Source organism: Miniopterus natalensis, chromosome 15 (assembly GCF_054644295.1).
Source record: "Miniopterus natalensis isolate mMinNat1 chromosome 15, mMinNat1.hap1, whole genome shotgun sequence".
Taxonomy (NCBI): Eukaryota; Metazoa; Chordata; class Mammalia; order Chiroptera; family Miniopteridae; genus Miniopterus; species Miniopterus natalensis.
The window spans coordinates 3,638,534-3,659,434 of NC_142095.1; the positions used below are offsets into that span (position 1 = coordinate 3,638,534).

At 46.8% G+C, this 20,901-nt stretch overlaps 1 protein-coding gene across 2 annotated transcripts in view; it reads left to right on the forward strand.

The window, feature by feature from the left end:
• The first annotated feature begins 488 nt into the window (after window positions 1-488).
• USP4 (ubiquitin specific peptidase 4) overlaps window positions 489-20,901 on the forward strand; it is a 29,558-nt gene continuing 9,145 nt past the window's right edge. The window contains exons 1-13 of one of the 2 annotated variants that reach the window (XM_016202867.2): window positions 489-594; window positions 2,528-2,655; window positions 6,143-6,273; window positions 7,422-7,548; window positions 8,144-8,289; window positions 8,418-8,479; window positions 12,397-12,540; window positions 13,301-13,418; window positions 14,763-14,936; window positions 16,523-16,681; window positions 17,767-17,991; window positions 18,762-18,845; window positions 19,408-19,502. In XM_016202867.2, the coding sequence (XP_016058353.2) occupies window positions 494-594; window positions 2,528-2,655; window positions 6,143-6,273; window positions 7,422-7,548; window positions 8,144-8,289; window positions 8,418-8,479; window positions 12,397-12,540; window positions 13,301-13,418; window positions 14,763-14,936; window positions 16,523-16,681; window positions 17,767-17,991; window positions 18,762-18,845; window positions 19,408-19,502 (1,694 nt within the window). In that variant the 5' untranslated portion in view covers window positions 489-493. The remainder of the gene's footprint in view (window positions 595-2,527; window positions 2,656-6,142; window positions 6,274-7,421; window positions 7,549-8,143; window positions 8,290-8,417; window positions 8,480-12,396; window positions 12,541-13,300; window positions 13,419-14,762; window positions 14,937-16,522; window positions 16,682-17,766; window positions 17,992-18,761; window positions 18,846-19,407; window positions 19,503-20,901) is intronic. The other variant, XM_016202868.2, reaches the window with a different exon arrangement.

Here is a 20,901-nt window from a genome sequence, read left to right on the forward strand (position 1 = left end):
ACTGCGTCCTTGGGCAGCCTCTAGCGCATGGAGGCCAGCGGACCGCAACACTCCAAGGACGGGCTGTGGGGTGCGGGGCGCCGGCTGCCCGGGTCCACTCGCGGGCCCACCGGCACCACATCCTCTCAATGCCGTCCTCCAGTCGAGGGGTCATAGGACCTGCAGTCTGACTGCTTGAGACCGCAGGGCTGGCCAGAGAGGAGTGACCTACACCCTGCGGTGCGGACTGCAGGGCGGGAGGAAGTGGCCACTCCTCCCCCGCCGTCTGCCTCCTCTTCCGGCCCCCTCCCGGCGCCACCCAGCAACCGTTGGAGAGGAAGGCGCTGGGGGCGGGGCGGAAAGCAGAGGCGGGCGGCGCTCTGGGCCGCGGCGCCAGGGGGGCTTGGGTGCGTGCGCGCAGGCGTGCGTGCGTGCCTGCGTGTGGGGGCGCGGCCTACAGCACGCTGTGCGTGAGGCGGATATCCGGGTCAGCTAGGCCGGGGCCGCGGACGAGATGGCGGAAGGCGGGGGCTGCCGTGAGCGACCAGATGCGGAGACCCAGAAATCCGAACTTGGCGCCTTAATGAGGACCACGCTCCAACGAGGGGCACAGTGGTGAGCGCCGGGTCTTCCTTTCCGCCGCGTAGGGTTGGGGGCCGGGGCTCTGGCGCTCAGGCCAGGCCCCTGTTTCTCGGCTTGAGTAGGGGCCTGGCGGGGGCGATGTTAGTGGTCCTGAGGAGAGTGGCCTGACACCGGCCCCTCCGGAGTGGGACCCTGAGATCATTTCTGAGGAAAGCGTGGGCTGAGCTAAACATCGTCCGGTGCGGGCTCATCGAAGCCCCAGGGGGCGGACCCAGCGGGGGAAAGGGCTGCAGGGTGGGGGAAAAGGGGAGTGCTCACGCGGACCTTCAGGATGGGGAGAGCCCTTTACTTGCGAGGACTCGCTGAGTGACCTTGGGTGAAGGCGTCCACACCTCACAGACCGGTCTTTCCTATTAAAAGTGTTCCCCCCTCCGCCCCAGTGGGTTGAGGCGAAGATCAGAAGTAGATACTTTCTAACTTGTAAACTGCAGAACAGATGTCAAGGTCAGAAGCTGAACAAATGTTTGCGAGGTCCAGATTATTTTAGTAGCAAGTGTCAGAGATAATTGTGGCAGCCCCATTTTAGAGCCTGGATAAAAAGATGGAAAGTCTGACATTTAGAAGAGCAAATCTGAGGCAAGAGATTTATTAATAAGTTGTTTAGTAGAAGGAACGATACTTCCACTAGTGAAAAGATTCCTGGGTGGTATTGTGTGGAAGTAGACAACTGGGGCTTGGCTTTCATTGAATATGATCAGGCGTCCCTCTTTAAGAAACCACGGTGGTGTTGATAATGCCTCTTATAGTGACAGAGGAATTGAGTAGGAAAGAGAGACATTGGGATTAGGAGGAATTCACAAAGGATTTTACAGTGTTCTCCAGTTAGCCAAGCTGTGAAAGGCAGGGCAAGCAGAGGCACTTTAAATTTTTTATTGTTGTTATTGATTTGAAAGAGAGAGAAACATCAATCCCCTGCCTCCTGCACTTGCCCCAACTGGGCAACCTGGGTATATGCCCTGACTGAGAATCAAACCTGCCACGTTTTGGTGTACAGGACGGCTCTCCAACCAACTGAGGCACACCACCTAGGGCAGCAGAGGCACTTTTAGAAGTTATCCTGCATAGGGATGATGATATATGAAGAATACTCAGCAGAAGCAGAGGAAGTTTGAGAGAGACTAAAATCACATGCAACACTTGGATGGAAAAGAGCATTTTAGAGATTTGGATGTATATATGGATCCTTGTGGCCTCTGGGAAGCTGCCCGTTCTCTGAAGTTTGTAGGTTATAAAATTTGAAGGACTCACCAGTGTGTTATGCTGTGTTTAACCACAGAGGTTTCCCCCCTCCTTTTGTCTTAACTGTAAAATAGCATAGTGATACTTCTAAAATATAACAAGATCAACTTGCTTTTTGGCAAGGTAAATGTACCTAGACACTATTACGTGGGTATATATGTATGTAAGTATATGTTTACATATATACATACATGTGTATGGGATATCTTGTTTGGTCTTCAAAGGACTACTGAAGTGTGTGATGTTATTACCCATTTCCAGAAAGAAAATTAGTTTAATACTATTCATGTCAAGCAAAGCAGTGTAACCAAATTGTCTGCCTGGACAAGGACTTCTATAAAGATCATTATGAAATTAGTGACTTGGTCATTAGCAAACAAGATTTTAGCCATAGAAATACTTCCTTTAAATTTGCATTTTAAAGCCAATCATTTCCTTCCTCTCATTTTTTCTTTCAACAATCATTTCACTTAATGGATACTTTCAGAAGTATCTGTTGGTTCTCTGTCCCATGTGGGGCCTGGCCCTGCTCCTGCTTGAGAGTGTATGTTTTAGTGGGGATTGCTTGTTCCCCAGGATTGAAAGACCATAAAAAAAATTAAGGGAGCAGCTGCAGAAACTTACAACCTCAGCTTTTCTGATATGGTAATTTTTTGTCTGTCTCTAGGTATCTTATTGACAGCCGGTGGTTCAAACAGTGGAAGAAATATGTGGGCTTCGACAGCTGGGATATGTACAGTGTGGGTGAACACAACCTGTTTCCCGGCCCGATAGATAACTCCGGACTCTTTTCAGGTGCAGTATCCTGTTGCTTTTCTTTTCTATCTTTCTCTTTCTTTTTGATTTTGAGAGTACATTTATTAAAGCTGGGGACAGTGAAACAAGGAAGTGCTTTAGATAGAAGAAGCAACAGGAGAGCCTTGGCAGGGCTGCTTCGGCTCACTGGGAAGTCAGAGAAAAGGGGTCCTTGGAGACAGGATCAGGCGGTTAGCCTAGGATGAACTACCTACAACTTCCCATTGCTCCCCTGGTTGCAGGTCGTGTGGGGACCCTTAGGGTTTAGGAGATGCACACCTGCGAGGGAAGAAGGATGGGGGCCTGCTCCTGTTGTTTTTCTGACTGAAATGTCTACCTGGGCAGTGGTCTGGGGTGACACAGACAATGTGAACCTGACTTTCTCCCTGAGGGGATAGAAACAAGTGCCTTCTATTTGTGTCTATAGTGTAGGTGTTTGCAGATCCTCAGGGAGAAGTTAAGCTGCTTTCTTCCTAAATTAACTGCTTGTAACAAGAACACTTCTAGTGTTTAAAATTTCTCTCTTTTTTTGCAAACTAGTTCTGCTAGAGGTTTAAAATTATTATTATTTTTAATATCTTTTTATTGATTTTAGTGAGAGGAAGGGAGAGGGAGAGAGATAGAAACATCAATGAGAAACACTGACCCACTGCCTCCTGTACACCCCCTCCTGGAGATCCAGCCTGTAACTCTAGCATGTGCCCAGACCAGAAATGGAACCAGTGACCTCCTGTGGCATGGGTGATGCTCAACCAACTGAGCACGCAGGGCAGGCCTGCTAGAGATTTTACATTAGTGTATCTGGAATGGAAAGGGATAGGATATCATTTTAAAATTGCATCCAGAGTCTGAAATTGGAGAACCAGAATTTTCTTTGTTACCTTAACCGTGGAACAAATTGTAGACCTGTTGATATTCATCAGGCATTTCTGTGATGGCTGTTTGTCATAGAAGTGGTATGAGGAGAGGTGGAAGGTCAGTTGATTTATGATCACAATCAGCTCCCAAAGGAAGAAGTAATTGAAAAAGTGGTGTATGACACGCCTGAGCTTAGCTTGCACCTGTGTATGAGCAGAGATGACCATCATCCTTTCCTCGGCTTTGTTTGGCCTGGCTTTAGGCTCCCTTGTGAGCAGGAGAGAAGCGATCTGTCTCCTGTGTCCAAAATCAGGGCAGCAGGAAGGCAGACAATGCATGAGGCTTGGTCCAAGTACCTAACATTAACCTGGGTGCTTTTAAAAATGATGCTTCAGCTTATACCTTGTTGAGGGGAGTCTAAATTACATAATAAGCAATGTCATACACTTTTATTTTTAAATTTTTATTGATTGTGTCTGTGTGTTGTGTGTGTATGTATATGTAGAGAAGCATCATTTTGTTGTTCCATTTATTTATGCACTCATTGGTTGCTTCGTGTATGTGCCCTGACTGGGGATTGAACCCGCAACTTTGGTGCGTCGGGATGGCGCTCTAACCAACTGACCTACCTGGCCAGGGTTAAAGGATAATTCTTAAAGCTTTTAATAGGAATAGCGATGAGAATCCTAGAGCTGGAGGGGCTCTGGGAAGTCATGTTGCATGACCTTCAGCTAAGGGCAAGCTTTCTTTTCATGGTCCCTTAATTTGATGTCACCTGGCTTTGTCTTGAAACATTTGCTGTGTACTTGGGAAGTGAGAAGTACGTTCCGTTCAAACTTGGGGACATTGACAGTTCAGGAATGACCTATCTCTGTCGAATGAGGGTAACTCCCCTTAATTCCCAGGCTCTCAGTCACTTGCCAGTCCCAGTCTGGCTGCTTTCCATCTATGGTCGTGGGAGTGGCTTGGAAGGGGCTCTTTGAAGTGTGTGGGAAGTTGAGGGCAGAGCATATCCTTGCTGGTGGTGTTTGCAGAGCGCCCCTCTCATTTCCACCTGTGCTCCTGCTGTACCTCAGATGGAGGCCTTCTGCTGAGACCAACCTGTGTTCTCATCCATCTTCTTTATTTGCCTCTCTGTTGACGTTTGCAGAGGCTAAATCCTCATTTCAAATCCGTGTGGTTTTCAGCATGATACCCTCATACTGATATAGTTTTAACAGGTTTTTTTTTTTTAGTGCCTTTTGATTTCAGAGAGAGGAAGGGAGAGGGGGAGAGAGATAGAAACATCAGTGATGCCCTGCCGGGTGTGTCTCAGCGGTTGAGTGTTGACCTAGGATCCAGGCGGTCGGGGTTTGATTCCCGGTCAGGGCACCTGCCCGGGTTGCGGGCTCCATCCCCAGTTGGGAGCATGCAGGAGGTGGCCCATTAATGACTCTCTCATCGTTGATGTTTCTGTCTCTCTCCCTCACCTTTCCTCTCTCTGAAATCAATAAAGATATATTTTAAAAATAATAATAAATAATAATAATAATAAAAAAGAAACATCAATGATGAGAGAGTCATTGATCGGCTGCTTCCTGCACGCCCTATACTGGGAATCCAGCTCGCAACCCGGGCATGTGCCCTGACCTGGAATCAAACCACAGTCTCCTGGGTTGTAGGTCAGTGTTCAACCCCTGAGCTATACCAGCTGGGCTCACCCAGTTTTAAATGAAAATAGTGAACTGCATTGAAAATTCCAGTTAAGTTTCTCCTACGTTTGAACTATAGTGTCATAAGAATGATGTGTTTGAGAAAATTGTCACTGAGCCTCACAGAGGGGAAAGAGCCCTGTAGAACTGTTGTACTTGGGATTGATGATGCTGAAAGCTATTCGTTCCTTTTCCATTAAAAAAAAAAAAATTAATTTGAGAGAGGGGAAAGGAGAGCGAGAAACATCAGTTGACTATTCCACCCATCCATTAGTTGATTCCTGTATGTGCCCTGACCAGGGATCGAACCCAAAAGCCTGGGTTTATCAGCAGCACGATGACACTCCAACCAACTGAGGTACTCAGCCAGGGTTCCTTTCCCATTTTAAAGGTTTCTGGCTGCTTTTTGGCAGTGTGGGTGGCCAGACCTGCACAGTGCTTAATGTGAGAAATGAAGAAGGTGTATCTCTCTGAATAAGACAGTAAGTGAATAACTTTGACCTTTTATACGATTCTAACTTACAAATCAGAGAAAAGTTGGGAGTTTAGGTATCAATTTGGAGGGAGGCTGTTGCAAAACTGAAACTGCAGCCACTAAGCAATAACTCCGTATCTCCTCTACCCCCAGCCCCTGGCAACCACTGTACTTTCTCTGAATCATACTGCATTTGTCTTTCTGTGACTGGCCTATTTCATTTGGCATAATGTTCTCAAGGTTCATCCATATTGTAGCATGTGTCAGAATTCCCTTTTATTTTAAAATAAAAAATTTTTTTTAATTGATTTTAGAGAGAATTAATTTGGTGCTGTCCTTATAAATACTTGTAATTTGGTACTTATAAATATTTTTCTGGTGTCTGAAGAGGACATAAGAATCACATAAAACAAACATTTCTGGGGAGAAGAGCAGTGAGTTATAAGCTGTTTTCCTTTTTCAGATCCTGAGAGTCAGACCTTGAAAGAACATTTAATTGATGAATTGGACTATGTACTGGTGCCAACTGAGGCCTGGAATAAGTTGCTAAACTGGTATGGCTGTGTGGAAGGCCAGCAGCCCATCGTCAGAAAAGTGAGTATGTGAATGCTCACACCTGCTGCTGGTGTCTTGACTGCTGCTGATTTCTGCGGTACTGGATGTACCTAAGTGAATGAATGGAGGTGTTTGAGGGCTTTTTTTTAGTTCTCTTTAGGGAATTGTGGTTGTGAGTGGTTGGTGAGTGAGGCTGCTCACCCAGGGTGTTATAGTGAGTGGCCTTCGAACATCAAAGCTGCCCAGTGGCATGGGCTGTGTTCAGCGGTGCTGCGAGAGGACGTGCTGTATGAGAGAAAGTTCACTTGGGGTCATGTGGGCATACAGTAACGTGCTGCTTTTTATCTCACAGCCTTGCTGATACTGCTTTTCCCCTGTGCCCATGAGTCTTTGGCCACACTGTTGAGTTTCTCAAAAAGCAGGTTTTTATAGCCCAGAGAGGAATAGCCTCTTGAAGGAAGGCAGGCCCTGGGATAGAACCAGATTGTTAATCCCTCTGGTAGGCAGGACTCAGAAGAGGACTACCATCCTGACTCCCACAGTTGCTTGCTTGTCCTTCCAGAGGGGAAATCACAGGAGCCTGCATGCCTCCTGATAAGGAGGCATTGGGTGAATTTCTCTCTCTGCCTGGTGTGTTGTTCCCCTTCCTAGCAGAGTAGGAAAGAGCCATAGTCCTGAAGCCATGCTTCTAAGAGTCACTTTCAGGGCCAGACTACCTTCTTTTTCTTTAGCTTGAAACCTGGGACCCTGAAAGGGGTGAGGAATCAGAAGTTTAGGGGCATGCCAACTTCCTGCAGAATTCCCCTAATGCCCATGGTGCTGCCATGTGGCGAGTGTTCCTCCAAGGGTTTTAACCATAGTCTCTAGTGCTCTAATTCAGCAGAGTTACGTGATATAAGGGAAGCATCGTTGATCCCCACTTAGAGATGAACAGTGACTTGTTGCACGATGACATTGTCACCTTTGGTTCTATCGTGGTGCTCTTGGTTGGTCCTAATGAGTGGAAAAGGGTTTTTAAACGCCTAGGACAGGTGCCAGTGGCTTTAAAAATCTGTGTTTTTGGTCCCCTGATCACTTAAGGAAAGTGATTGTCATGTGGACTCTGCCTTTTGACACTCCTGAGCCATGTTGCTTCCAGGACTGCCCAGGTGTGGGCCGCTGCTCCTTCACCCCTGCCTCTTTCGCAGGTGGTAGAGCATGGCCTGTTTGTCAAGCACTGCAAGGTGGAGGTCTACTTACTAGAACTGAAGCTCTGTGAGAACAGCGACCCTACCAACGTGCTGAGTTGCCACTTTAGCAAGGCAGACACCATCGGTGAGTAGCAGGGCTGGGCTTCTGGGTATCCAGTTGAGAGTGCAGAGCATTGTCGGGAGGGAAGCTGGGGTGCCCTCTTCAGACTTATTACCAGATAATCTTTGGTCGTGGTTACCTGTCCTGAGAGCCTGCTCCCCAGGGCATTCTTGTGTCCAGCTAAGCCTAGGAATCATGTTCTGTAGAATACCAGGCATAGTCCCTGCCCATCTGACATCTGGTGCTAAAGATTAAGAAATATGGATTCAGAAAGCTTAAAGTAACTTATTCAAAGATCTCAGTGAGAAAGTGGCAGAGCCAGGATTTCAAACCAGATCTGGCTGAACTCCAAAGATAAGTTTTCTCGTTTTTCTGTGTTGCTCTATGCTATAAATGGGACTCACATCATTAGCCGAGAAGTATAGGGAAAGCTTCCGGGCATGTGAGGTGAGAGGATGCCCATGGAAGGTGTTTGGCCTGAGGTCAGTCAGAACTTTTGATCCAAAGCCGCCTGTGACCGTCTGAAAAGGAAGGAGGGTGGGCATTAGCTTGCCAGGGCTGTCTTTAGTCTTCCTTGACTGATGAGAAAGCCCTGAGTGAGGTTTTTGCCTATCCCCAGCGACCATTGAGAAGGAGATGCGGAAGCTGTTCAACATCCCCGCGGAGCGTGAAACACGGCTGTGGAACAAGTACATGAGCAACACCTACGAGCAGTTGAGCAAGTTGGACAACACTGTCCAGGATGCTGGGCTCTACCAGGGTCAGGTAGGAAGGCCCAGGCATGCCCCAACAGGCAGCTCCGCCCAGGGTGTGTGGCCAGATAGCTCTGGTTCTGAGCATGTCAGAAGGGAGCTGTTGTGCACATTCCTCACATGCTTCTCCTTTTCACTCAGGTGCTAGTCATTGAGCCCCAAAATGAAGATGGTACGTGGCCGAGGCAGACCTTGCAGTCAAAGTAAGTGAACTTTTCCTCCCTTGTGCCTGGGCACACGGGTGTAATAGACACTTTTCTCAGGCAGTTACTTATGCTAAGAAAAGTATTTCTTAATCAGATGAAAAAATGAAGTTGATTTCATATCCAGAGCCTGTGGTCCTGGTGGAGGACACTGGCCTTCGCTGGGCAGCATCTGGGCAGCGTCTAAGGGACAGCCGTGAGGGTGTGTGAGCAAGGCAGGAGCCTCTCCTCGTTGAGAGTGAGAAAGGGAAAAGAAAGGGCGGGGACCTGGGAATGCTGCTCTGCCAAGAGGTGGCGTTTTTGTCAAGGGACTCCAGGTACCTCTATCTCGGGAGACCACCTGGACTGTGGAATTGTGCATGTCCTGAGAAGGGAACAGAAAGAAGTGATGAGTTTTTCTTATGATGTAAGATGGGGAAATGGTATCTATGTTCTGATAGCTATGGGGACAACGGTGGTCTTTGCTCCCTTCTCTCAGTCAGGCCTTGGACAGTAACTCTTTCATAGTGATGGGTTCATAGCTCCTTTGAGAATCATGAAAACTATAAACTCTCTTTTAAGAAACATGCAAGAAGACACAACATTTTGCCAGTAGTCTCAAGGGTTTTACAGACACCCCGAAGCCTAGTCATAGACTCCAGTTTAGAAACCAGATCCTGGAAAGATGACAGAATGGCTGTGGAAGACTTTCTAATGCCCCCCCAGTGTCATGTCCTAATCTCCAGAACCTATGAGTATGTTAGGTTACATGGCAAAAGGGACTTTGCAGATATGATTAAGGATCTTGAGATGGGGAGATCATTCTGGAGTATCTACGACCCTTTTTAATCACAAGGGTTCTTATAAATAAAAGAGGGATGAAACTGACATAATATTGAATGTCAGCAGTAATGGAAAATTTTTTTAAATTAAAAAAAGACAAGGAGATGGGACGGAAGCAGAGTCACATGATGAAATGTGAGAAAGACCCCACTGGTCATGAGCCAGGGAATGTGGGCAGCCTCTGGAGGTCCCAAAAGCCCCCACAAATGAACACAACTCTGCCCACACTTTGATTTTAGCTCATTGAGAATCATTTCGGACTTCTGACCTCCAAAGCTGTAAGATAATCAGTTTGTCTTATTTTAATCCACTAAGCTTGTGGAGATTTGTGACAGCAATAGGAAGCAAATTCACTAGCCCAGGCTACTAATTCTCTTCTTGGAACTGGAAATGCCACCCAACCAAAAGAAAATGTTGGAAAACTGTGGGAGCCCCTGGGGAGACAGAAGGGTTGGATTCTGGTCTGAGGGAGCAGAAGTGGCTGGCTGTGCCTGCCATTGTGGCTCAGTGGTTGAGTGCTGACCCATGAAACCAGGAGGTCACAGTTGGATTCCCAGTCAGGACACATGCCCAGGTTGCAGGCTTTATCCCCAGTGGGGAGCGTGTAGGAGGCAGCCAGGCTGTGATTTTTCTCTCATCTATGATGTTTCTATCCCTCTCCCTCTCCCTTCCTCTCTCTCTAAAGTCAATAAAAACATATTTAAATAAAAAATAAAAGGCTGCTTGCTCAGAGGTGGAAGAGGCCAGTGTTCCTGAAGAAGAGATGCAAGTGCACGCAGATGAGGGCAAATGGTGTTGGTGTGGGGAGGTCACGGCTTAGGATGTTGTGAAGGCAGCGATAATGCCACATGCTGGGCTCTGGATACTTGAGGTCAGTGCTCAAGTGCAGGCTCATCCTCAGAGCAGTCCGCAGCCAGGAAAACATCTGAGAAGCAAGCAGAGTGCAACAGATCAAGGAGTGCAGACCTAGGTGTGTTACTGGGCCTCCAGTGTGGGCTCAGGGCATGCTCGAAATGTAATTGAGACTGATCTAACATGCCTAGGAGCAGGACATATCTCAGGGATTGTCTTTTGGAGGGGTAGCCTGTGTTTTTCAGAGTGTTTGTGGCAGAAGACTCATGGTTGAGAGCGAGGTCTTGCCTCACCTAGTATTATACTTCTGAGTCAGGTGTCTCTCACTAATGCCTGCACCCCAGTATTCAGTGCCCCCAGTATGTACTCTGAAGCTGCCTGATGACAAATGACTATGCCCCGGCGTTTCCTAGATACAAGTCACTTTTCTGCACACCGGTCTTGCTTTTGATTTGTCTGTCACTGGTGCAGTTAAAACAAAACAAAACTTTGTACCATGTAAATTTTCAAGCATATAAAACAATACCCTTATGTACTCATTACTGGGTTTCTTTCGACTGAATTTGTTCTGAAAATCACTTGACAATATTTTCTAGAATGTTTTAAACAAATGTCAAGTTCATTTCAACCAGAAATGTTATCTAGGAAATTGACAGGTCTTGGATATGTGTAATAGTTTATAAAGAAAAGATTTTTGCCCTTTGAAGTTCAAGGTAATAGCCCTGGCTGGTATGGCTCAGTTGGTTGGAGCGTCATCCTGTGCACTGGAAGGTCATGGGTTCGATTCCAGGTCAGGGCACTTACCTAGGTTGTGGGTTTGATCCCCAGTTGGAGAGGCCACTGATCAATGTATCTGTCTCATGTCAATGTTTCTCTCCCCCCCCGGCCCTTCCTCCCTCTCTAAAATTAAAAAAAAAAAAAAGTTCAAAGGAATAGAATAAGTTATCAGTGAATAATTATTGAAAAGAGGAGTGTTAAACCACACGTCAGAATTTGAATTCCACTATACTGTGGTACCTGTTTTCACACCCGAGATACCTGAGTCTGCCACATCAGACCAGCCTTGAGTAGTGACTTTCCTGCTAGCATAGGAGACTGAGGGTGAGACGGGATACCTGCACCCCACGGGACAAGCTTCAAATGGGTGCTTAAGTCACCTGTGTAGTGGCAGAGAGCGCCCTTGGCCCTGATGGGTCTCACTTAACGAGCTGAGCTCTTGGACGCCTTTGCAGCATGAGGATAAGGCGCTGTGAAGCAGGTGGTTGTCAGGATTAGAAAAGGGGGGTTTCCCTACGGGAAAGTGAGAGGCTGGGAGCTCCCTTTCCCTCTCCCTCACTGGGACCTCAGAGTGTGGAGCAGAACTCAGTTCTTTTTAGGCCCCCAGGTGGTTTCCTGCCATCTGTGTACTGCTGACGTGGGTACAGGTAGGATCACTCCCTGTCTCTGCTGCCACATTCCCCTTTCTTCTCACAGGAACCCCGGCTGACATCAGAACCCATGAGGTTGGCATTGTGCTGTGACAGCATGTTCTCATCAGTTTCTGTCTTCTAAAAATAACCCAAATCTAGAAGGAGAATCACAGTCATACATATTTGAAATAGTGCAGAACGACTTACTTCCTTCTGCATGTTCTTATACGGATTTTAGTAGGAAATTGATAAAGTTGAAGATTCGGGACAATTACTCCTTGAATTAATTAATCTGAAATTAGGAATAAATCTAAAATAAGATACTGTGGAAAATATTGAAACGAGTCTGAAAGAGAGAGGCTTCTCACATTTGGTAAATTGAGGAAACCACTTCCCCTAGAATAGCATAGTGAAAGCAAATTGCCATTTTCCTGTTCTAGTGTGCTTAGAGCCAGCTGTTTGAGTAGAGACAAGTATTTTTGGGGTAATTCATCTCTGTTGCCATTTTTCTGTATCTTTCCCTGGTAAGTCTTAAAACTCAGGGAAGCTTATGATTTATAAATCGAACTGGATACCCTGAAGATCAACTTTGTGGTTTATCCTACTGAAAGATTCAGTATATGACCATGCGGCTGAAGGAAACAGGAAGACCAATTATTTTCTTGACTCTCACTTAAATAAAATTCATCTGGAAGGTAGCAGGAAAATTGGCTTTTTGCGATTTAAATAACTGAATATGGAGAACATTTACTTCTTGAGAAGAGACCTAAGGCCTTAAATAGGGCTTGCTTTTTGCTAAAAGTCAGTAGCATTGTTTCTGCTTCTCTTTCCCAGATCAAGCACTGCGCCTAGCAGAAATTTTACTACCTCTCCTCCAAAATCATCAGCAAGTCCCTATTCCTCAGTGTCTGCCTCTCCCATTGCAAATGGTGATAGCACTAACACCTCTGGGATGCACAGTTCCGGTGTCAGCAGGGGGTAAGAGCAGGCCCTTTCACTTTGCTTCCCTTCCCTCTGAGTCCTTTCCGAGCTCCTTCACTGCTGCACTAAGCTAGGGGTTTAGGGTTCCTACTGGAACACGCTGCATGTGGCTTCTCACTTCGTTTCTTACCCACAGTGCAGTGTGCCTCCTAGTACTGACTTCCGTTGCTTGTCCTCCTACCTGCTGGTCTTTTCCCCGCAGCCTAAGTCACTGGTGGTCATGGGGGTCACTGTCAAGCGAAGGGCTGCCTTATGGAAGAGTGGCTATGAGGGGATGCCTCATTGTGGGAGACCCTGCCTGTTTCCCCTCTGGGTGGCTGTGATCCTTTCTCCAAGCATTTCAGGAGCACCTGCCACAGCATAGACAGGGTGGGAGAGGACACTCAAGACTGAGTGTGGCCTGGAGGTAGTGGTAGGTGCAAGCTCTTGGTCTTCGTAACCACAGTGGTCTTCCCTGAAGTCACCTGGCAGTTGGCCTTCTGGAGGAATATAAAATTAGTATTTGCCACAGCCTGAAAGTGGAGAAATCAAATAGCGTTTCTCTTCTTAAGGATGTGCTAACTACCTACTATCTGTCAAATTAATGGCAGGGGTGGGATGGGGGTGGCTGGAGGGTTGTGGAGGGGAGTAGAGAGAACTTGTATCATGGGGTTATTACCAGATAAGAATTCTAGAGGCCCTGGAGAGCCCTAAAAGGCATCCTGAGGGCATATGCGCAGCACTCTCTTTTATTGGTGATATGGGTTGTGTTTTCCAGTGGATCTGGCTTCTCTGCTTCGTATAATTGTCAGGAGTCCCCATCGTCACACGTACAACCTGGGCTTTGTGGACTTGGAAACCTGGGGAACACCTGCTTCATGAACTCTGCTTTGCAGGTAAAGGGGAGAGCTACAATGTCAGGAACACTGTCTCTTCACAGTTCTTGAGGTTTGGGTAAGAGTGGCCTGCTAATCATCAACAGAGTACTTTCCAGAAGCCAAGGGCAAAAGCCAGACGTTCCCTTTGGACAAGGTCACATTCTTTGCTGTACATGGCCAGTCAGTTGTGAGCAAATCAGACATGATTTTTGTCTCACAAGACTTATTGTTTAACTTTTATGTTTCTAGTAATATAAGGGAAAGGATAAAAAGATTTGTTAAACTCTTGGGTTTGGGAATTATTTTTGTCTGTGATGAAGTAGGAATAAGCCTAATACTAAAGAGACAAGGTTTGTCTTTTCATGGGGAGGTTTTCTCAACTCTTTGTATCCTCAGCTGTTGATAAGGGTAGTAGTAATGAGGACGCCTGTGACTCTAGATGTAAACATTTGGAAAAAAAGAAAAGTAAATTCCGTGATTTAAGTTTCTGTTTCATGATGCTAAGAAAAGAGGAAGATAAGAATAGAAAATAATGAAATACAAAGCGGATTTACAGTACAGCTATATTTGATTCTTTGGGGGAAAAACACAAATGAAATTGATAAACTCCTAGGGAAACTGGTCAGGAAGAGAGAAAATATAAATGACTAATGCCAGGAATGAAAATGGAATATCATTACAGACATGAAAAAGATGATTAGAGGATACTAGAACAACTTTATACCATTAAATTAGAAAAATTTAGATGACAAATTTTAGACAAGTTGCTTTGAAAAAGCACAATTTATCAAACTTAAACAGGAAGAAATAGAAAATATGCATAGTCCTGTATTTGTTAAAGAAATCGATTCGGGAATTAAAGCCTTACAACAAAGAAAATTCTTATTCTGGATGGCTTTATTGTGTCCACATCTATAATGATGTTAGTTATTGTTTTTTCTACTGTCTTTATCCAGATTTTTCCTCCCATAATGTTTCAGTTCTAGTAAAACATTTTGCCTTCAGCTTATTTATATTTTGTTTTCTCATGAAACAGTGGAATGTCCCAGTCCCAACAAAAAAAAATTATCTTAAAAATTATCTCTCATTGAACAGCAGATTACTGTGTGTCAAACACTCGAGTGCTCAGCTTTTGCCCTCAGGTAGCTTGTTTCAGAGACAGTTCTTAGATAGTGAGTGTGAGCTGCCAGGTTGTCCATCAGCTTGGCCTTCTGGGAGTCTGTGCCTCACTGTGTAAGCCTTTCAGAGAATTGCTGAGAACTTCATTTTGTTGGTGTTGACCTTGTTGGCTCTTTAGAACCAGCTTTGTCTGTTTATGTGCTCTCCAGAAGGGGTGTAAGCTCCCATCATACTCTCTTTCAGTGCTTGAGCAACACTGCGCCACTCACAGACTACTTCCTCCAAGATGAGTATGAGGCCGAAATCAACAGAGACAATCCTCTGGGGATGAAGGGCGAAATTGCAGAGGCCTACGCAGAACTCATTAAACAGATGTGGTCTGGAAGAGACGCTCAGGTGGCACCTCGTATGTTCAAGGTAGGTTGATGTATATACTTTTCCCCTGACTAGTTTCATGTTGTAATGAGGCATTCCTTTACTCGAATTTTGGGATTAAGATGGAACCTGAGACTAAAAACACCACATGATCAGCTCCTTTTCTGTTGGTCAGCCATTTAGCACACACTTATCTCAAGTGACCTCAGCCCCAGCCTCTGGACTGGGGATACTTGAGAAGTCATTTGTAAGCTGGTTGCTCAGAATGCTGTATCCTGTTGCACCAACCTTTAAATTGCCAACAGCTTAAGCTAGACAATAAAAATTCAGTTTAATTTCCAGTATCACCTGGAGGCTACTCCCAGGTTCTGTGAGCCTGGAACCTGTACCCCCAGTGGTTTGAGGTGGGCCCCTAAATCAGGAGTTGGGTTGACATTTTTGGAAGGTGATGCGAGGGGCAGTGAAGGAAGATTGGGGAGGAGACGGGCCAACTGCAGTGGGCTCTTGGAGCGACTTCACATGGCCGTTTTGTTGGCCCCTTTCCCTGCTGGCAGGGAAGTGCCCTGCCTTCATCTTGAAATCTGAGAAATCCTTTTTTGCCTGTACCACGGGTTCGAGCAGCCTTCGTGAAGCATATGGTAGATAAAGAATAGCATATTCTTGATTCAAGGAGGAAAAAAGAATAGCACTTTTAGTTCAGTGAGAAAATTAAAATCTTAGATGGTTCATTGAACTTGAAAACTAATCCTTTTCATCCCCATGGTCACGTTAATTCCTGGGAAATGTAATTAAGTGACTATTCACATACTGAGTCGTAAAGAGATGAGAATTGGGTAACAACACATTAGGCCGATGTTAATGTAAGCAATTAGAAGACAGTATTGAAGGTGTTAGGGGTAGTATGGCACTTCCTCAGTGATGGACATCTCCACTAGTAGCCACTAGCCACTTGAAATGTGGCTAGGATAAACAAGGAACTGAATTTTTAATTGTATTTAATTTTAATTAAACCTAAATGACGCGTGGTTGGTGGCTCTTCTGCTATTAGCACAGGGGTAGAGCAGTGGCTCTCCAACGTTCAGCATACCAGAATATGATTCCTCAGGTCTGGGGTGGGGCCTGAGAACGTGCATTTATAAGATGCTCCCAGGTGAGGCTGATCCCACTGTCTGGGGAGCACACTCTGAGGACCACCGGTATAGATCAATGCAAGGCACACGCTTATTTATGTAGGGCTAGCGGGGCTGGTATGTATGGGAAGATTCCTCTGGCTTATGCAGGTATCATTTGTAAAGTTCTTACGGAGACTGAACCAAAGAAGGAAGTTGGAGAGGCAGTCGTATCAGTACTTAGGAGGTATGGCTGCTCGGGGTGCCACCCTTTGCTCTTCTTTTAGGGTAGTGGCCAGGTTCCAGTTCCCTTGTTATCCTGGCTTTCTGACCTGAGCCCTCTCTTGTGAGAACTGCCCTCCATTCCTCAGCCCTTGAGGAATTAATGGGGTATTCTATCAGATGTTCTCCCTTACTGGCCCAGCTGACTGCAAAACTGTTTTGATGACAGTTTCCCATCTGACTTCACTGGTTCTGTGTATCTTCTCATGCCTTCTGATGCGGTTGCTTTCGTTGTAGACCCAAGTGGGACGTTTTGCCCCTCAGTTTTCTGGCTACCAGCAACAAGACTCTCAGGAGCTGTTAGCCTTCCTTCTAGACGGGTTGCACGAAGATCTGAACCGCGTGAAGAAGAAGCCCTACCTGGAGCTGAAGGATGCCAATGGGCGGCCAGATGAGGTATGTCATGAGGACTTTTGAACAAATAGTATTCCCCAGACATTGCCTCCTAGTGAGAGTTGCGGGGACAGCTTGTTGTTCTTCTGAGTATTGGTGCCAGAGCTGGTTGCCTCTTGCTGTTGGTGATGGGACTGGGGGTTCTGGTGGAGAGGTGCATTCCCAGTCAGAAAGGGCCAGCTCAGGTTGCTCCTGCTGCCACCTTGTGGCTTCTTCACGTTGATGTCGGTTTGGTATAATTTCATTGGCGTTGCAGAGCCTGTGCACCCTGTAAGCTGTAGTGCCTGTGGTATGGGCTCTTGAGATTATTACTGCTCTCATTAAAATCTATCTGAGATAGATAAAGTAGTTTTTATTAATATACTGGAGCACTTATACCTTTTACCTTGATTTTCTGAACTGTGAAAAGGGAATTTAGTATATAAGTTACCCTCTCCCAGTGGGATGATCAATCTGAATACTTTAAAGTAGCATTTATATCTTAAAGGAAAAAATCATGGTTAGCTGAGCTATAAGTTGAAACCTCACTGGAGGGACTTCGGAGAGGCAGGCTTTTCCCTGGCCGGGTCCATGTGCTCACAGCACTCTCAGTGCATATGTCTCCCATCAAAGGACAGACAGATAGATGCCTTGCTTCTTAATTCTATCAGCACTTAAAGTGTGTGATCAGGCATGGAGCTGGCATGTGGTATGAGTATGGTCTGCTAAGAGCAGTCCTAGCCCCAGCTGGCCTGGACCAAGTTCTTGGCTCTACAGACTGCCTCATGGTCCATCTCAGATTTTTTTTCTTAAATTCTTAACTGAGGATATTTTTTTCATTGATTCTAGAGAGGAAAGGAGAGAGAGAGAGAGAGAGAAACAGAAACATGGATGTGAGAGAGAAACATCAATCGGTTGCCTCCTGCATGTGCCCTGACTGGGAGTGAACCCTCGACCTTTTGGTGCACTGAACGGTGCTCCAAACAGCTGAGCCACATTGGCCAGGGCTTCATTTCAGATTTTTCTGTGAATCATGTTAGATGCGGGAGTTAAAGGACTGAATAAGGGGTATTGAGAATGTCCTAGTTATCCCTTCTCTTTTCCTTCAGGTGGTCGCAAAGGAAGCCTGGGAGAATCATCGGTTGAGGAATGACTCTGTCATTGTGGATATATTCCACGGTCTCTTCAAATCTACTCTGGTTTGCCCAGAATGTGCCAAGGTTTCTGTGACCTTTGACCCATTTTGTTACCTAACTCTCCCGCTGCCCTTGAAGAAAGATCGAGTTATGGAAGTCTTCCTGGTTCCTGCTGACCCTCGCTGCAGACCTACTCAGGTAAGAGGCTTGTCATCCTCACGGTACCTCTGGCTTTGAGTGGTCTACAGACCAAGAGTGGAGCCGCTTCCATCTCCTGCATCAGAAACTCCAGCAGCTACCACTGAAACCCCTTGGCACCTGCCTAAGTGTGTGCCCTTGGCCTCCATCAGACCTTTGTGTAATCCCGTGTCATTCAGGGCCTATTCTGAAGGTCCTCCACGATTCTGTCACCGTTTCTTCTTGCTCCATTCATTCTCTAAAGTAGCCTGGCTGATCTGCTAAGGAGTCTTTGAATCTGAATGTTTGAGAACCAGAAGCAGGGTACTTTCCTTGGTCAGGTTCACTCCTAAACCAGCTAGGAGAGTGTGGCCAGAACAGAAGGCCAGGTGAGAGGTGTGAGCAGCAGGTCTGAGTGTCCGATGGCTTGCTGTGTGACTGTACCGCACAGTTTCTTGGCATTAGTTACTTCATTTCTAAAGAAAGGTGACCTGTAGGGCCGGTTGGCAGTTGTGGTAATTTTAACAGTTCTTTGAAGAACAATTAAAAATAAAATAAAGCAATGTTTAGGGGGAGAGTTGGCCCAGGGCCTGTGCTGTGGCCTGAATAGCGAGGCAGATGCTGGTGCAGAAACCCTGCCTGTTTGCTCTGCTGGCCACATATCTGTCCCCTAACCTCACTCTACATTATTTCTAGAAGGACACCCCTGCCCTCGAGATACACGCTCTTCTGGGCTCACCTCCCACTTTCTAGAGCGCATTCATCTCACCCTTCCCGTTTATCCTTTGCAGTACCGTGTGACTGTGCCGCTGATGGGCGCCGTGTCTGACCTGTGTGAGGCTCTCTCCAGGCTGTCGGGCATTGCTGCAGAAAACGTAAGGCAGGGCGGGTAGTTTCACTCGGCCTGCTGGGGGCATTTTGGAGTTTATTTTCAATCTTGTAGCCGCTTTTGGGGAGTAGTTCGTATTGGCCAGCACAAATGTGATTATATCTGGATGCTGCAGGACCCCTGGCCCTCACTGTGCATACTGTTGCTGAGACCATCCCTTCCAGCCCTAGTCTGGGGACCACTATCTTTCCACCATTGGGGTCCACTAGCCATGGTCAGAGAGCTGCTGCTGGTTTCAGGCAGTTGTGCTTGGGGTTTGTCTGTTCTGACATGCTAAGGATGGCTTGGCGAGTTCCAGCCCTGGAAACACTCCAGAGGCTTCTGGTCTCTGGTCAGCACTCCCTCCCTACCATTCCTGCCGCTCGAGGGCAGATCCCATCGTGAACCTCTGTTCAGATGTTGCCAGCGGGTTTTTTGCTGGCTGCCCCTGAGCTCTGGGGCTGGCCACATGCTGGTCTCTGGAGGCACATTTTTTTCATTTGTTCCTAGGTTTGAAGTAGGGTACTCCTAATCCACCCTGTAATCTTTCTGCTGCTGTTGATCCTTAGATGGTGGTCACAGATGTGTATAATCACCGGTTCCACAAAATTTTCCAAATGGATGAAGGTTTAAACCACATCATGCCTCGGGATGACATTTTTGTGTGAGTACTCAGCGGTTTGTGCTGCAGGGTCAAGGGAAACAGTCTAGAGAGTTTGCCGCCTTGGTGTCCCCAGAGCAGGAGTTCTGGCAGTTGATGCCCATGTGGATTTGCCCTGATCCCCAGGTTCAAGAGGTGGGTGTTAGGGATTTGTGGGCAGCCATTGTGCTAAGCACCTCCTGACCCTTCAGAGCCAGACATTCCAGATAATTCTCAGCATGAACACAGCCTTTTGTCAACACTTGCTACCTGTTAAGGCCTATTCAACGGTCCTACAGACATCCTGCTGTTAGAAATGCCTTTCTCAAAACAGTCACAGCCATATGAAGGCCCGTGGGAAGACAGAAGGCATGTACAGGGAAGGTCTTGCCCTTCACGCCGTAGGCAGCAGCTCCCGAGGCTGGTGCCAGTCACAGCAACAGAGGGTTGACTTTAAGAGCCCTTTTCAGCTCCATCATCCTGTGAGCTCCGAGTCAGTTTCCTGGTCCCTGTGGGGACCGTGCACTGCAACCCCAGCTTCTCTCCTCAGCCCTTCCCGAGTTCTCTTGCTTCAGGGTGGCTCCTTGTCGTGTTTGTCCCTCTCCTGGGGGGTGGGTAGGTGAGCTTGCCTGCCTCCCGGAGTTTGAATTTGGACCCCAGCCCTGCGGTCTCTGCCTTATTTCCTGTTACTCAGTAACTTGCCCCTGCTGGAGAGGGTTTCAGGATTTTGTTTGGTTTTGTTTTTGGGTCCTCACTACACAAAATAGGCCTCTCCTTCCCTTTACATTTTTGCTTCGTGACTTCTTGGTCACTCGAAAAGTAATAGTTCTTGGCCATTCCCAGATCCTCACTCTGTTCACAGTGGCACAGGCGGCCTCCCCACTCTAGCCATCTTCCGTCACTTTACAAAGGAGGGTGCCAAGGACTGGGCTGCAGGCCTAGGGCACGTCCATCACTGACCCCAAGTCCTTAACCTAACACAGACACCCTCTCTTCTGGAAACTGATGCCTGTACATACCTGAGCTGAGAAAAACCGGGTGTCACCCCGTGGGGAGATTGGCAAACCACCATCAATGAAGGAAATTTCAGAGGGTTTGAGGGCCAACCAACAGGAAGGCAAACTGTTTTAAAGATGAATTGATAATTATCTTACGAAAACACCATAATAGCATCTGATACTTTTTGAGCATGTGGTGACTGTGCTGCTCAGTTATTTAATTCTCACCACTGCACTGTAAGGTGGGTAACTGTGTTGTCTATTGAGCAAACAGACTTGGAAGTTAGGGCCCTTAGCCTGGTCCCAGCAGCCAGAAACTTGGCAGGGATGGACGTGGAACCTGGGCCAGCCTCACTCCAAGGCCTGGCTCTTGACTGTGATGTTAGACCACAAGGTTAGAACACACCTTGGACATTTTTGTGAGT